Source organism: Neopsephotus bourkii, unplaced genomic scaffold (assembly GCF_033783945.1).
Source record: "Neopsephotus bourkii isolate Nb327-2 ecotype Australia unplaced genomic scaffold, CSIRO-AGI_Nbou_v1 NB_126, whole genome shotgun sequence".
NCBI lineage: Eukaryota > Metazoa > Chordata > Aves > Psittaciformes > Psittacidae > Neopsephotus > Neopsephotus bourkii.
This window is the reverse complement of record NW_026900643.1, coordinates 245,483-262,969: the sequence shown is the minus strand read 5'-3', so window position 1 is coordinate 262,969 and position 17,487 is coordinate 245,483. Positions and strand designations below refer to the sequence as shown.

The 17,487-nt window shown below is 42.5% G+C and overlaps 1 protein-coding gene across 5 annotated transcripts in view; it reads right to left on the bottom strand.

Annotated features, from left to right (window-relative positions):
• Window positions 1-2,359: 2,359 nt before the first annotated feature.
• The window catches only part of XYLT1 (xylosyltransferase 1), a 192,780-nt gene continuing 177,652 nt past the window's right edge, over window positions 2,360-17,487 (bottom strand). For all 5 annotated transcript variants that reach the window (XM_061366907.1, XM_061366917.1, XM_061366937.1 and 2 more), the window contains 3 exons: window positions 17,125-17,320; window positions 10,768-11,101; window positions 2,360-3,036 (listed from right to left, as the gene is read on the bottom strand). In XM_061366907.1, the coding sequence (XP_061222891.1) occupies window positions 2,714-3,036; window positions 10,768-11,101; window positions 17,125-17,320 (853 nt within the window). In that variant the 3' untranslated portion in view covers window positions 2,360-2,713. The remainder of the gene's footprint in view (window positions 3,037-10,767; window positions 11,102-17,124; window positions 17,321-17,487) is intronic.

Sequence of the window (17,487 nt, the reverse complement as noted above, 5' to 3'; positions counted from 1 at the left end):
CAACTTCTTTGTTGAGATGCTTTTTGTCTTTCAGAAAATAAACTAATATAAATCTTGTTGTGAGATATTTAAAACCTACCATAAAACATCAACAGATATATCAACAACCATTTGTTTTCTTTCCCTTTTTTGTACTAAAACAAAATAATTTGCACCTTACATTTTAAATGACAAAAGTGGCAGATTTTCTTCTAGCTGTAAAAGACAGGATTGTTGCCACCATCTGCTTGGTCTAGTTAATAATGAAAGCTTACCAATAAAGCACTTACTTAAAAACATTGCTGCTTAAGAATAAAAAAAGTATCATATTTAAACCCCAAGTTATCTGCATGCCTGTGTGTGGGCGCATCCTTGTACATATGTTCATGTGCAAGACTGGAGATTTTGCAACTACCCCAGCAGTTTTATTGAGGACGATTACCGACTGGGATCATTAATGAATTTTATTGTGTGCCCTAAATACCATGTTCTCCATTTAATCTGCAGGGCTTGATCCGTGCAGTTGCCATTGCATCAGTGTGCCTAAAGCCCTAGATTTCACAGTGAGGATTGGAAGTCCCCAGAAAATTTGAACTTCATGAAGGAATGTTAGCTTAAAAACAAGCACTGTTAAAAAACTCTACTGAGTAAGTAATAACGCTGTGTTTCTATTCTATAAACCTGTTGGCAACTCTGGTTTTACACATGCTTGCCTCTAGAGCTCGTTGAAAAGCTGGAACATTATCTTGACTGAAATATTTCAACCAGCTCTCACTGCCTCCAGGCTTTCCTAAAACTATAGCTCTCGTGCCTGTCAAAATCAAGACAAATAAAGGAAGGGAGGTATGAGGGGAGGAAGGCCTTTTCTTAATAAAGGCAGCTTCAGTTAGTAAGATAACATAATCTTCAAGCTGCAAAAGCAGCACCTACTAATTAGTCATTGACTAAAACATAAATAATAAATACCTAAATTGTTCCTTCTATGCATCCATTTTTGTGCCAGATAAACATTTCAATGCTCTGCCTTAATGCCAGCACAGCTGACACTGCAATTTCAAGTCCAAAGCAAACTGCAAGTAGCTTTAAACCAATACGACGGAGAGAGATACTACAAGCCACTGGGGTCTGTGTGTTATGGTCATCTTGCAACTGTTGTTTAAAAGGGAATTCAACCTTTCTGTGAGATGCGATTATGGAATGATTTAAGGGTCTATTTCCCTCCTGATGTGGATGCTTAACTCTCATCAGCAGAAAGTCAGCCATACACATAGAAGGGTAAACAGATACCTTAATTACACCAACAGGATTTTTTTCTTAAAACCCAAGAGCTTTTAATAGCTTTTTCAGGTTATGTTGTTCACAAGAGATTACCACAGCAACAACAACAAAGTGCATGTTTTATGCTAATGTAAAATGCATTAGTTGGAGATGAACCTACATTTTAAAAAGCTATTGGAATATAAATGATTTTTTTCCTACTGTAGGAAATACTGCTTAAAATGATGCAGAACATGCCTGGTTAGAACAGGATGCAGCCTGCTAGGAATTCTGAAGACAAGCAAGGGTACTTTGTTGACAACATAAAGTAAATGCACTCAGAAACATGGCATTGTTCTCCTTCCCTTTCAGTTCATGGCTTCAGTCAGGAGCCCACATCCTGCACAGCTTTCCAGATGTTCTGCACAAGCCTCGAAGGACCCTTTGTCATGAAGAGCCTTCCAGATCTGAGATCATGGGAAGGAATTAGTGTTAAGACTTACTTAGGCAACATTCAACCCGGGGAAGGAACATGTGGTAGATTTAGGTTCCAGTTCTACCTTTTTACTGGTTCTGTGCAACTCCACTGCCAGAAAGAAAACTCAGCTCACAGGCAGAATCAGCAAAGGGTGTGAGCAGACACATCACAGCCAACCCCAACCTACACAGACACACTGCAAGTCTGCAGAAATGCTCAGGTACTGGTGACCTTAGAAAAAACCCTGCAGATCTGAAAGGGCTGAAATCCAAAATGCTTCTTCGTTCTTTAATACTCTTAGTATGCAGAACCTGAACCTGACTGCACGAGACACAGAAGACTAATACAGCAATACACTGGGTCCATTTAGAGTTTATCATGAAATTAATCTCAAAAATCTCTGTAACCTGACAGTTTCTGCTTTTGCTCATTTTCTCTAACTAGGATAACAGACAGTAGCTGGGCCCAGAATTACTTTGTGTTATTGAAGAAAAAAGAGTGAGAGTGTACCATAATTAATCCAGGCTCTGTGAGGTAATGCAGCCGTACAGGCTCTAGCCTGCAGTAACCAACCTCCCCAGTGTAGAAGGGGATTTTGCTGTGATTTATTAATGGTAGCAAAATAAGGAAAGCCTGTGAAACAGCAGAGGTACAGACAAATTTATTCTTAAAAAACACTGTTAGCAGCTGCTCCTTCACTGCCCTCTCCATGCCTTGGTGCTAGTTTGGAAACCCGCAGAGGCAGTGGGTGCAGCCAGGGCCCCACGGGACAGGAGGACCTGCAGGAGAAGCAGAGCTGCTCCCACTGCTGATGGAGAGAGCAGTGCCAAAGGCCTTGTCAGAACTCTTTTTTTTTTCTTTTTTAAATGAATTATATTGCAGTAAGTAACAAAAATGTAAAACGTTCCCTTAGATTGCTGAAATGTGGTGCGAGATTCACATATGAGCAAGGTTAAATTCCCTTTTAAAATCCTATGCTGGAGGACTGCGTACCAGATGCTACCTCAAGCGACCGTCAGGTTTGACGGGGCCCAGCTCAGATTTGGGGTCCGGGCTCAGGGAGCTCCAGGCTGTCTGAGCACAGCCCTGCATGACTGGGCATGCGGTGGGGCCAGTGCTGCAGATGTCCACGGCCGACCAGATGCTGCCCACCAGAGAGTCCACCCAGGCTTCCAGCCGAGTGCCCACCAGCCCCGCGTTCCTCTTGGCCTGGTCCACGTGGGCAGCATTGATGGGGATATTCAGGACGGGGTTCAAGCCCTGGAAGCTCTGCTCCATGTATGCGTTCTTTGGAGGCCCGCTGTGATACTTCATGGCTTCCTCTGGAAAAGCAGAAATAAACCCAAAAGTCAGAGCATTAAAAAACAAACCTCCAAACCTTCAGGATCTAATGGTACAGCAAACAAAAAGGCAACAGTTAGTGGTGCGCTACAGTCCGTTTCCCCAGCATGGAGGACACCCTGCATCCTGAGGATGAGTGGCTGGGCTCAGCTCTTCAGCTTGTGCTCACCACTATGAGCTCTGCTCACGCAATGCTAACCCTGCAATACTGTGTTCGCACAGAGGCTGAAAGCAGCATTGTCCTTATTACCATCACATACAACCAGCATGCCCAGAGCTGTTCTGCACAGCACAAGACAGCAGGACCACCTCAAGGGCATCTGAGCTCTAAGCCCCTGTCTGTATCTCAAGGATGATCAATGTGCAGCTCTTCGGGATAAACCCATTTTGCATTCAGGAGAAACTAATTTTGCCTCTTTCACCACAAAACAAGCCTGGGAGATAAAGCCTTTTCAGCTGAAGTCACCCCTGTGGACACCCAGGGAAGGCCGCACTTTGAAATTAGGGAACAGTTCTAGAATGCTCAGTGTGAGAAGGCTGCAGACCTGCATCAGACCTGCAAGTGCTGTCATTGGTTTGTCTAGGAGCCAAGATCTCAGCCTAGTCTTGATTCTAAACTGATGAACTTTGCCCTGCTGTGGAAAGTCACAACATTCGTTAGCTCAGCTGGCCCCCCAAAACCAGGTGGTGCCATTCCTCAAAGTGCTCCAGTCTCACAGGGGATGTATTCTGTCATGACAATTCTGTTTCAAGCTCTTGTGCCAAATAATGGATCACAACCATTTCCTAATGACGCTTTCCTTTGCATTGTGGTTGCTTTCCTTACAATAACTCTTCCAGCTCAGCAAAATGCAGTACATTGCCCCATTAATGTAATACTGCAGTAAAAATCATTGCCAGGCTGTGATAACGCCTTCAAACAACTCAGATTGGACACGGTGGATCAGACTGCTCTCCTCTAAGGCTGGCTGACTTCTTCAGGTCTGTGAGTGCGCCAAGGGGCTGCTCACAAAATCAGTGTGGGACTGGGTGCCTCTTGGGGGTAAATGTTCAACCATTTCTTTCTGTTTTCAGCTGACTTCCCCAGCATCCTTGCTCTGGCAGCACAGAGGACAAGTTCATCTCTGCCAACATACACACTGTCTAGAACACAAAATGGGCCCATTCAGGGCGCTCCAGGCTAGGAAAGTCACCACGCTCAGATAGCATTTAGGGGCCAGGAATTACATATTCATGGCTACAATTCTTTCCACATGTCCTTGCTGCTCGCATTGCAGCCTGACACTGAGCCCTTTCTTCCACGCAGTGGTCAGCATCTCAAGCACTGGCAATAAATCACTACGTTTATTTAGAGGGAAAGGGGACATTTAATTGAAGCTTTGCTGTTAAATTTGCGAAGTCTTTAATGTCAAATACTGTGCAAGTCCATTACTTCAAAACCCCAATTCAATTAGTTCAGCATATTCCCATCACCATTATGCATCACTTACCTAACTGTTCTACATTCCTCTAATCCCCTCTTTTTATTCTAAATGGTAAATACCCACAATAACCTCTAGTCAAACTGAGTTTACTCCATGCACATGTCAAAAGTGTGCTCTGCCAGAGCACTGCAGTTTAAGAAACAGAACAAGTACACATGATTAAATTTCCTCCTTTGGAAGCAATTAAATATGGAAGATTGTTTGTCAACATATTAATTAAATAGGAACATTCTAAGTAAAAATCCCCAAACAAATAAGAGTTGGCATTGCTAGCAGGATTATCTGATTGAAACAGGCAATTCAGAGAGCTTGTTGAATTACAGCCTGTTGTGCATGTGTTTAGTGCATAAAACAAGAGATCTTTTTCCAGACAAATAACAGGATGAAATGGAAGTTGTTCTCTCTGGCTCAGCCTCACATATGTCCCATGCTTCAGGACTTGGTGGATTATCAGGACCGGAAGGAATGAAACCTACAGAAACTACCCAGTGCTTGGCAATGCAGCAGGAGATCATCATCTCTGAATCTGTGTTCCTTAAGATCAGTGGGCTGCTTTTGCTAAAGGTGATAACCTCAGCATCTTCACCACATTCAAATTCCTCCTCTCTGCTATTGCTGTAATTGTGCCAGACACCCTGTGCTTCTCCCACCAACACACCACTGCTGTGTTCAGCAACATTAAGTGACCGCTGTGTTCTGCTCCAGACCTGGCTGTGCTGCAAAGGCCTGCAGCAGGTACAAGAGAGTGGAATGGGACTGAGAAACGTTTTTGAAAAGCCACACAAATATCCACATATAGGAAAAGACAAGAGTGCTGAGGACAGTACTAAAAGGAACAAAACACTGTGGCTTCCAGTGCGTTACAGGGTACCTTGCCCACATGCTTCTCTCATGTGATGAAACCCTGACAACCTACTGCTGGGAGATTGTTTGGCCCACAACAGAAAGAACACTCCAAGTGAGGTGCCTGTATGTCCTACAAAGAGCTGGGTAACAACAATATGAATGCAGAGCTACATGTACTGTCAGTTGGAAAAGCTGAGGATTCAACCCAGAATCCTCTCCTGGAGCCTCCAAGTCTGTGTTAAAACAGTTGTCAGGAGAAAGCAAGGAGGATGCAGTTTATCCAAGCCATGGCAGATGTGGGCTATTCCTCTTCCCATTAAAGTAAAAATGACAGAGATATAATCATGACTAACTTAATTACTGGGTTTTCCTAAAAAAAAAAAAAAAAAAAAAAAAAAAAGCAGCAAAAAAAACCCCAAAAACCAACAAACAACAAAAAACATGTTATTCTTGTCCCCCAGTTTTGTTTGCTTTTCAGTCTGAGAGGGCACTTCATTTCTCAGCTGACTTCTGCTGTAACTTCTTTGGGCTATATACACAGCCTATAGTCAGCCACACATGCTGGGATATCAGCATTTCTGTGTGGGTTTGATTTTCATCTTGCAGAAAAAAACAAATGAGTTTAGACAGAGAGTGGGCTAAGGAATGAAAAATGTGGTTACCTTGGTACACATGAAGGCACTAGACCTGTGGTTTCTTTAAAGCAGCACAGAATGTACAGCTCTATTTCCTTACTTGAATTGTGCTGAAACCCTCTGGCAAACAGGTAATTTTTTATTGACATTTTGTTTGTTTTCTCTTGCAGCAAACAAGACAGTGCTGCATTTGCTCATTGTGAAGCTAATCGACTCCTTGTCAACTGGATCTGAACTAAATTGCAAAGCAAATCCCCGTCTTCAGGGTTTTTCTTGGAATGACTATTCCAGGGCATGTCTATACTGCTGCAGTCCTGCACTTGCCTGCTGCTATTGCTGCATTTATCAAGAACATGCCATGTTACCTCTCGTTAATTTAAAGAAATCACAGCAGTTCTAACACATGTTGCCACCCATTTTATAATCTGTATAGATGCAATTAGAATTGATTGAGCCACTGCAAACAACCAATGGCAAAACAAAGGTTTCACAGTATATACTTAATTAAGATGATCTATAAATATGGATTAGGTTAAAAGGCCTTTGAGATGTGTGCATGCACTGTGCTATGTCTGCTGATGCCAACAAGCTTTTCAGAGGTGGCTGCAGTTAGAGGGCAGAGGGACCAGAAGCTGGTGGTTAAGGTCCCTGGCCTGTTGTGGAGCAGCAGAGATCAGAAGCCTCATGTCCAGGGCATGAGATCAAGCTAGGAACTGAACAGGAAAGGTCTCTCTTGAGGCAAAGAAGGAGGATGGTTTTCTTTACTGCTCTCCTTGTTTGAAGGAAGAAGGCTTTTACTCATTCATTTATTATTTATTTTCAATCCTGTGCTTAGTATCAGCTTGAGGACTGGGGCTTTTTCTACCCCAGAAGTGAATCTGCCCACTGGCTCACAGTAATCTATTCAGCTTTAATGAAACAGGTACTATACATTAAATGCATGACAATGCATTATCGTCACTCAAGCTGGGAGAGCACTGTGGAAACTGCCATGAATATAAACTCAAATTTAAAAATGAAATTGCTTTGGCTTTTTCTCTGCCCCTTTTAGTGCCCCTGGGAGACGTGTGTGATCAGACTTGGCATGGCTGCTTCACGTGGACTTTGTAGAGCACAAAAGGGTAGGAAATCGGGATGATGTTTTCTTAGGAATTAAAATCTACCTGGTACCTTTGGACTACAGTCCCAACTGCTGGCTAAATGCTCTGAATTATACCTGTTCTTTGGCTCTGCTTCTCCAGTCCCTACACAGGGGACCTGGACATTCTGGCCTCAAGTCTCCAAACTGTGCTTAAATTCAAGCTGCCTAAAGCTGACAGCAAGAAACCTCCATTCCTGTCCATTATCACTGCTGGTGATCTACTGATCTCACTGTTTTGTGTCCTCCACATTATGCTCCTTCTCTGTCTTGGCACATGTTAATCCTAGGGCATTCTGCTGGTCCTCCCAGGTCCTTACAATAAGCACAGAGGACTTGGCTTTAACACACTCAGCCATATGGTGAGAAACTTAAAATCGCCACTTAGAAGAAGAATAAAAGAGAATCTGGCTGTGCAGGACGCAGGGGGAAAGAGACGCTGGTGGAGCAAGTGAACCTGAGTCTCCAATGATTTATCTCACAAATTCATTTAATTTTCCTTTTGCTTTTTTCTTTCTCCAACCATGCAAACTTGAAGGCACCCTCAAGCCAGAGGATCTGCTGGAGGCAGAGCTGATCAGTGACACAACTCAAACCAGAGAAAAGATGCAGATTTGGATGACTGGAGAGGGAAGAGGAGCAAGAAAGAGTAAGTAACTTTAGATTACAGACTTTCCACTGAAATAGCTTTGGAAGCATTGTTTACAGTGGAAATACCCCAAACCTCCCAGCCTACTCAGTAATTCCATGTAAGATCTGATCTCTTGTAGATCCAGGTTTTGAAAAGGTCAATGAATCTGTGTTTCTAAACCAATTTGCATTCTGTTAGTTATGCACATCTGGACACAATATCAAAGAAAAAACCTGTTCTTGATTTCCCCTTACAGGGACTTGAGACCAAAATTAATATATAAATGGGAATAGAAAAATGAATAAACTGGCTGCGTATTCTGGTTTTAATAAACTGATAAACAAAACATCTTTGCTGGTAATTATGAATTGTAATAATGAATTTAAGAGCCATGATACAGGAACAAACAAGTTTCGCTTTGAGTATTCAAAAGACAGGCACATGGCTCCCTTCGTGATGCAACTTCTCCTTGTTTTGCTGAAGCGATGTGTAGGTAAGTAATGATTTAGGAAATAGAGATTGTTGTCATGTCCACACTCTCAAGATACAAGATTTTAGTGGCGGCTGCACCACTGCCAGGTTTGTGTAAATGCTTTTTAGAATGACACAAACAAATTACAAGACTGTGGGCACATTTTTATGTGTGTAGCTGCATGGGCTCCAGTTTCTACATTTGGAGCCCATGAGACAGAGCAGGACAAATCATTATCAAACAAATGACATGCAAAGTGGTAAGAAATGTATCAGTCATTCAGAAAGCTTCTGGAGTAGCAAATTACTTTTCAGGGTAATATTTCTGACAAGAGCTACAGCTTTTTTTTTCTCCTTTTTTACTGGAGGGGGGCTGTGCAGTGAGGGGGGATGGTTGGAAGAACAACATTTTAAAGAAAACCCTACTAAAATACATTCCCCCCTTCTGACAACTCCTGGCTAAGTCTGATGCATGGGTTTTTTGCATTGTTAAGACAAGGAAATAATACTATTCCTTCATTTTACAAGATTTTTGGCAGCTTTTGCATTGTTTACAACAGTAACAAACTGTTCTTTCAGAAGTTCTAATTCTCCTGTCATACTCTCACAATGCCTTTATTTGGCAGAGGAAAATATATTTAAATAATAAAGTGGTAACAAAATGACAAAAGCTGGAAATCAAAGCTAAAAGACAATTGCCTGCACAGAGCACAGCAGCGTCACTGAGACAGAAAGCCTTCAAAAACCCGAACAACAAGAATTTGCATTGTAAATACAATTCTAACTACAGCGGAGTGTCACTGTCTGCCCCTGTAATTAATTTTCTCCTTTACCTTCATGCCTCAGACATCTGGAGATTATACACCGCATCACCAGCAGCAAATCACTCCTGAGGCTTGTTCCTAGGTAGTATTGTTCCCAAGCTTTGTGTTTCATTCCTGTAGTAGATTCTAGTTACTGTATGAATGAACAGGGCTCTTGAACAAAATATACGAGCCAGATCTTCTCCCAGTTTATCAATGGGCAATATGGAAAATCAGAGGTTGGAGCAGAGGGAGTTTTGCCTTACACCATAAAGTGTGGGCTTATGGTCAAGTCTGAGGTACGCCTAACTGCCATTGGGCTTTCACATTACAGGGAAAGGCAGCAAGGTTGCTGGCTACATGCCACATTTTCCATCAAATTTATGCCTTAATTGTTAAATTATGAAAGAACATGGAATTCATTAATTTCCAGTCAGTAGCAGCTGTGTTTAGAAGTAGGTTGAAGTTTGAACTTTAAAAACATATTCCTTCTACACATGGTGCTTCTTTATAATTTATCATTGCCTATTAGCTAATAACAGCACCAGGTTGTTGATGGTTTAGTTTCTGCTTAAGAAATGATGCCACCAAATGTCAGAATAAGAAATCAGTACGCTGCTCTTCTGCTGAGATGTGTAGAATCAAGCTCCTGTTGAGCAAGATAAGGGCTGCATTAGCTCTCAGCAGTTGCCTGGTGCTGTTTGCATTACAGAAGCAGCACGTTGTGCTGAAAGGTAAGTGCCTGACTCAGTTTATTTGCCTCCTTGTCAGAAGAAAAACTTCTGAAACCTTAATAGGATCATTCATGGATCGAGCAAATTTAAGATGTCTAAATTTATGAATATTAATACTGGATAGATGGAAGCACTCTAAGAAGAATAGTAAAGATATTCATAGCAACAAACTTGTTTTGATCTTACTGAATAAGAAAACAGGTGTGGCTACAAAGCATTCTCTCTTGTCCCAGTGTCCTCAGCACTGGCCGAAGACCCAAGCGCTTGGCAGCGCCTGTGCCACTGTGCACTGCTGCTGGGAGCCTGGAGACATAAGCAGCCCAGGGATGACCTGGATGGCTGATGGCTGGCTGTGGCAGGGGAGGAAATGGTTGCTTTCTGAAAACGTGTAAGTGTGGGTCTGCTACTTACTGGGATCATGGTATCCATAGGTATTTCTGTAGCATGCTGCTGCTTGGCATGTGCTGAATGGGTTTTGGCAGGTATCGGGCCTGCACATGATAATGTGTCAGGTGAGCTCTGGCTGAGGGTGATTTCTTCTAATTCAGCATTTTGTGTATTAATGCTTTTATCGTTAAACACACAGATTTTGTCAAGATAACAGTTTCAACACCTGTAACTCTTTAGAGCAAATGTGAATGAAAAGCAGCAGAGAAAGGTCCATTTTTCTTTCTATTTCTAAATGATGGCTTTACAATAGCTGTTAGATTATTGAGAGTCTGAAGTTCTCTGGATTCGGAACTGTGCATATTTAAAAGATAAAAATAGCCTTTTGTTCGAAGTGGCTGTGTTTTACAGACTGGATACAGTCTGTGCCTTGTCTTAGTGCAACAATTTTTTCTGATTTAGTATCTATAAATTTCCTTTCTTTTCTCCTTTTCCAATACAGTGCTACTTCATTTTTAACAGCCACACTTACAGTGAATACATACAGAAGAACTATATTATTCATGTACCAAATAAAACTTACCTTGCTTGATAGGTTGCTGGTTAGAGAAGGTGAGAGGAGTAACAAGGAATTTGGTTTCAGCTACCTGTACCCAGTGGTGCAGAATTTTTATTGTCCAAACACCGGGTCGGAGGGGCAAATTCAAAGGAGGTTTGTAGTGAGTAAATTCGGCACTGGATTCAATCAGAATATCATACGTTGCTGCAATTACATTAATGGGGTCCACCCAAATTACAGTAACGGTGACATTGGGGCCTTTTCCCCATTTCTGCATCCCAACTGGCTCATCTGTTGGGCCGAGGAGTCCTCCGAAATTCCGGAAAAGCCTTTCCTTGGCGTCCCATTCAGTGCCAATCTGAAATCAAAGACCACATTGCTGGTAAGCAATCTTAAATAATCTCTGTAAGCATCTAGATGCTTAGGTCAAATAAGAGCTCTCAAGACACACAAATATCTCTTTAACGACATGAGTTACACATGCATATAAAGGCTGATGGCAGCATGACCTATGATCACAATGTGTACACAAACTGTGAGACAACCTTGATTGCAAAGCTTATTTTTGGGGGCCAAGTGTCCACTTTTGATTGACATAAAGGTTTTCTTAACTTAAGCGTGATATAACATGCTATAGCAGCTCTCCTTTTCCTCCACATGGAAGCAGTCAAATAAATGACCAAGACTAGTGACAGAACGCAGGCTGTGCACAGAAAAAAATATAACCCATCACCTACCAGGTTATGAAAATGATATATATTATACACTGAGAGATGGATCCTGCAATAGAGACCTACACAGGTCCTGCTAAGACCAAGGAACAGGCTTTTGTGGACTTCAGGACAAGTCACAGCAGGTCCTTTACTATGACCTATCCATTGATGTGTCATTGCACTCCCTTCCTGCCTGATGTGGGAAGTTATTTTTGGTAAACTCTTTTTTTACTGTCATAGTAGTGATACTGTTTTTTTGTTTATTCACTAACTAACAGTAAAGCAGCTGATTCACAATCTAGTGCAAATATTTAATGGACCTTTCTTATTTCCTAGCAGCTTTTGTATTTCAATGTTCTTTATCTGAATTTTAATGGTTAACCCACAGGATGATACAAACCACAAGCTGTTGCCATTAACACTTGTGCACTACTGAAAATACACACCTCTGAACAGATAGCATAAAATGTAGTAACTGACCTTCTCTGGCCAACTGAAAGACTCTTTACTATCCCAGCACTGTATCTACCATGTCTTTATGAAGCTGACTGTTAATGAACCACTTCCATCAACTCTCAAGAAGGCAACCTGGTGGACTCCAGTACTGAAGGCTGCGTATTTGCTTTTGGAGGAAGCACCCACCTTGCCTGTCCCACGAGTTCCCATTCCCACAGTCTCAAATCAAAAGTGCCAATATCAAACACAACAAGACTTGAGGAACCTCCTCTGAAGTGAAGAATGGGAGAACCCCTTGGATCGTTTTGGCAAGCAAACATTTGACATCGTTCCTTGGAGAGACATACGGATGTTTTGGCCAGCCTTGTGCTGAAACGCCTCATAGCCCTCCAGGTCTTCTCTGGCCTTAATCTCCAAACAAACAGTGTCGATGACTTAGCAGTCCATTTGTTCCCAATACAGAAACCATGGATTCTCTCACGTAGTCTCCTGAGGCCCACGCACAGACAGGATCCCCTCTTTCAGCTTATGTGGATATCGAAGATTCCCCAACACAGAGCTGCCCTTGTCCCTAGTCTTCACCTTACACAGGCATGGTCAGAACCCAGTTTCCTAAGAGCATTACAAATAATTATAGCTTATTTGCTTCAGAGATTTTTCTTCTAGATCTCATCTCATTTCATGAGAGTAAGTGGTTCCAATATAATGCCAAAATCCCCCCAAATCCCTACACCAGAACAATTACCTGATGCCTATTACCCCGATAACTGTACTGGAAACCATCCAGTCCCCCGTGCCTTCTAAATAAATCACTGTGGTTGGCAGACAAATTACAGGAGGACTGCAAGCAAAAGGCTACAAGGCCAGTGGAATAAAACATGACCATCCTAAATCCATCTGTCATCAGATGAATTCTTTTTACTGGACTATGACACTGCAGAATATGATACAAAATAAGCCTTCCACTACTCTGCAATCAACACAGCAGAATCACTGGTATTTCAGAGGTATTTCACCTAGCACACCAGCTAACCAAACCAGACAGTGTAGCTTAGATATCAGACCCGAGCATCGAGTGCCTGGAGGAGCTGTCAGTGTGTACCCTCCTGACAAGACTGACTGACTAAGTATGGAAATAAGCTGAGAAAGAAAATTTCCTGACCAGATCTTATTATCTACTCCACCAGCTGTCACTGAGTGCAGCCATGTTACACCTACGAGAGCTCAAGGGACCTGGAAATAATAAAGCCACAACCAGTGAAACAAACATACACCCTCCTGAGCAAAGAAAAGCCTGTAAGGAAGCACTTTCCACCACATCCAATATTTCTTACTTAAGAATTCATTGAAGAAAGCTTACTTCAACCTCAGAAATTAAAGATTCATCCCTGCCATCTCACTATTCCTCTCTCTTTGGTCTCTCATCCCTGGCAAAAGAAATCAAAAAGTTAAAATCCCCATGCTCCCACCTCCAAGTGACATTGCTCAATACCAGGCTGCACAAAAGATGTTGAGATGTGTTCACATGCGCAAAGGTTTATTAGAGTGCTCTGCAGAAAAGCAAAGGTTGTTTTGGGGGAAAGCTTGTACAGAATTGTTGGCTTATTGTTAAGCTTTGTGCAGGCATGTTATTCCCTAATGTAAACCAAAGTTACAGTCAAAGGGCAGGAGAAGAGGGGAAGGGACAATTCTCATGCTGATGGCAATCAGTTCCCATGACAGCCTGTCCAGGTGTGCAGGTCCATTGAAACAGCAGCACAAAACCAGCAAGGAGAAAATACTGCCCCAGAGTAGGCCCTCAGTATTGTAAAGGCAAAGCACCCAACACCCTGCACCACCCTGCACACCCAGAGCACAGCTCTGACCCAGACAAGGTACTGCTTCTGTACTGCTTCTGGACTGCTACTGCTAAACCCAGGACACCCTGCCTGGGGATGTGCACCAGAGGCAACTTCAGAAAGGAGCAGGCAGGGAGCTGTACACATCTATTTACAACATCTGCCTTTTTTGTCTAGTTTCCAGCTGGGACACACGTTCCCACAGCTTACAGGACGAGCTGGGTTTAGAAGCACAGTATTTTAAAGGGAATTTTACCTAAAACACTAGTTAGTGGTTTATACTTCTGCTCTTGAACTCTACACAGCTGAGCATCCTGTACTGAGGTGTCTGATTTTACAGGCCAAGAGATACTATGGTCCTACGGTATTTTTCATAGCCCCCTAAAACACTGTAAGTAGGCTTTCACTTTCAAATGGAATACACAAAGCATAGGATGGACTCAAGCACTAAACAATATCTGATAAATTATGAAGGGATGTGGCACAGAAACTGACATTTTCCACATCATTATTTTAATCACCATTATTTTGGGCTTTGAGAGCAGGCACTGTGCCCAGGATACGTTTGGAAAGCTGGAACTCTATCATTGGCTTAAAACTTCTGTTTCTATCTCTGTTCAGTCCCAAGATAAAATTTTCCCAAGATAAATTATGCCTTGATTATGGGTTTGTGTCTCATTGCTCACCACAAACAGGACCATTAGGTTCACACAATGCACACTAATTGCCTGCCACCTAGTTCATTTTATTCTCTGTGATGAATCACAAGTCTTAACAAGACCAGAAATGAACTTAACGTTCAGCTGATATACGGTGAGCTGAGACTTTTAGTACTGTACAGCAAATCAATCTTCTGCTCTCCACGTGCAAGTTGCATGAACCCAAGCTGGTAGGATACATACTGTGTGCATTGTGCATGAGCCAATTTTAGGAAGTGTGGGAGTTTTATGCTTGGAAATCATCTCCCCTGAATCCCCTGTAAGTTTGTTTTCTTTCACACGCAGTGCAGGAGCTGTGTGCCAGTGACAGGCTATCGCTGGCCCCACTAGCTGTCAGGCAACCCAGCCGGCTGAGTTTTTTTTCCCACTTGTCATTACATGGTGTATGGCGAAACCTGCTACTCGGGAAGCAAAGTCTGAGAAGCAAAGCAAAAGGGGAGAGGGCAGGAAGGGCTGATTGGAGAGATCTTGTCATCTCCACTACAGTGTTGTGCATCAGGGTCATAAATACACCCAGGAGCACATTCAATGCAGCACATTTGTGCTCTTCTTGCTGGCCCTGTTGGTCTGAGCTGGGAGAGGGAAGGAAGCTCCCAGTTGTAGCTGGGCCCCATTAAGCTTTAAATTTCTGCCAGATCATGGGGTGAAAGTCATTAAAGAACCAGCAGCTGAATGTCCCAGTAAGCATGAATCTTAATTTTCTTTTCTGGTGCTGAACCTGTGAACATGAACGCCCTCGTCTTAGCTGAACTGCCAAGTTTCTTCTGCAATTGCTGGACTTCGAGAAAGCACTGGCATTTCAATAAGCAGTAGCAGATCAGAGCTTTCCAGCCACACTGAAGCTGAAGAGGTTAACGCTGGGTTTATACCAGGGTAATGGAGGAAATAACTTGGGACAGAGGCAGAGATGCCTGCAGGCCAGGGGAACACAGAAAGTAAAATAAACAATTAAGAAATGATTAAATGATTTACTTTGTACCCCCTGGTCTCTTAAAATACAAATAATCTATGAAAGGAGAGGGCAATTTAAGAGTTTAGGTGAGAGAAAATTATGAAAACAAGCACATGATCACCAAAATTGTTTTTTGTGCTTCAAATAGAAGAAAATGTTTCCTCAGCCTGAAAAAAGCTCACCAGTGATTAAATCCTTCCCATGGTTTGCACTCACACAGCTCCACTGCTGCAGCAGCTCCTGCAGGGCTGTTTACAGACCAGCCATGGTCTATGAGGCTGTGAAGAGCAGCTCATTAGTCCCGCGGGATCTGGGGATCCTCCCTGCAGGGTGACACACTCCACAGTGCTGTGGGCACAGTGCAGCCAATAGGCACCGATATGGCACCACTCTCCTGCCAGGGGAAGCTGACATCAGGCACTGCTGCTCCGGGACATCTGTCCATGAGGCTCATGCTTACTGTAGGACTAGTTCATGTTTGGGGGAAAGAGGTGCACTGGGGCAGGGGACAGTGTGTAAAATTCTGGTCCCTGATTTGTTTCCTCCCTACAACACAATGTTAATTCAGATATATTTTCTTTATGTATTTTTTGTTTGAGTTCCAGAATACTGGGATCAATATATTTCTTTTAATCATACAATTAGCAAAAACCCCTTCTTCCTGCTGCCAGGCTGACTGCTTTTAAAGGAAGGACACAGAACAGGCATTGGAATGAAAGTGAGATTAGAAGTGCCAAATAAACAGCAGCAATACTCCTACAAATCAGAAGAATTAAAGCTTGTATGACCATTTATCACTGCATGAAATGGCAAGCCTACCATCAGACACATTGATAAATGAAGCACGCTTTCCATTCATCTCTTTAATGGCATATTAGTGTCATGGATTTGCCATGCACACCAAAACACTGAATTCTACCTAGGCGTTTCTTAATTGCCCAAGAAGATGGTAATTTATGGACTTAGCCATAATGACTGGAACACATTTGTTCAATCAATTTTATACCTTAATTGAAATTTGTGGTTTAACAAGAAAAATCATGAAATTAACTGCTCAGACAGTTATATCCTTAAACCAGAACACAGATGTCGGGTTCCATTAGTGGTCAACTTCCCTGATACATTTGAGGGTACATTTTTTATACCCTGCGTCAGATCCTGAGACAAATTCCCAGAGTAAATAACAGGATTTGTGGGAAATCTCAGCCACTGCTGTGACAATGTTCCCTTTCGTGTTACAACATCAGTATTCAGCTCACACGTGGCAGCAGTGCCTGACTATCACTAATTTTATGAGGGTTTTTTCAGTATACTCTAGAGGAACGCTTCCCACATCCCCATTCACATCTGGAACTGCAGAAACACGGCATTTTATCCTAGGTATCTCTCAGAGCACCCACAACAATCACAGTCACAACATTTTTAAGTTACTGAGTGCCTTTTACAACATCAAATGCCTTCAGTTTGTTCTTGAAACAAGAGGGAGTAAGGGAACTCACTAACACAGTAACATAAAAAGTGAATGTTAACCACAGATAAGAACTGGCAACACGATTTCCTTCAATGAAGAGGACATACATTATGCTAGAGAGCCACTCTCAGCTAAAAATGACATGGAAACACAGTTTCCAAAGGCTGCTGAAGTAGTATGCAACCTCTCCTGAGGCTGCTGACATTGTGCGTGCACGGCTACAAATACTTACCTCTGAGAACTGCAACCTTCCAAAATCGCTTGGTGGACTTGCAACCTTAAAGACTTTCTTGGGCATCACCCAGGTTTCCAAAGTCTCCAGTTTGCTGACAGCCAGATTGGTTGCATGGTGTCTGATTAGGAAGCCTTGGAAACGGTCAGCAAGGAAGTAAAGGTGGACGGAAACTGGATGGCCCATGGGGTAGTATCTGTAAAACAGCACATGCACATGCTCATCAGTTACACAAGAGAGACATGAAATCTCCATTTACTTGGGGCTAATGGCTTAAGAAGCATTAATTTCAACTAGAAAATTCACCACTGTACATTAAGAGATCTCAAATGTGTTCATGACACATTATCAAATATTCTTAGG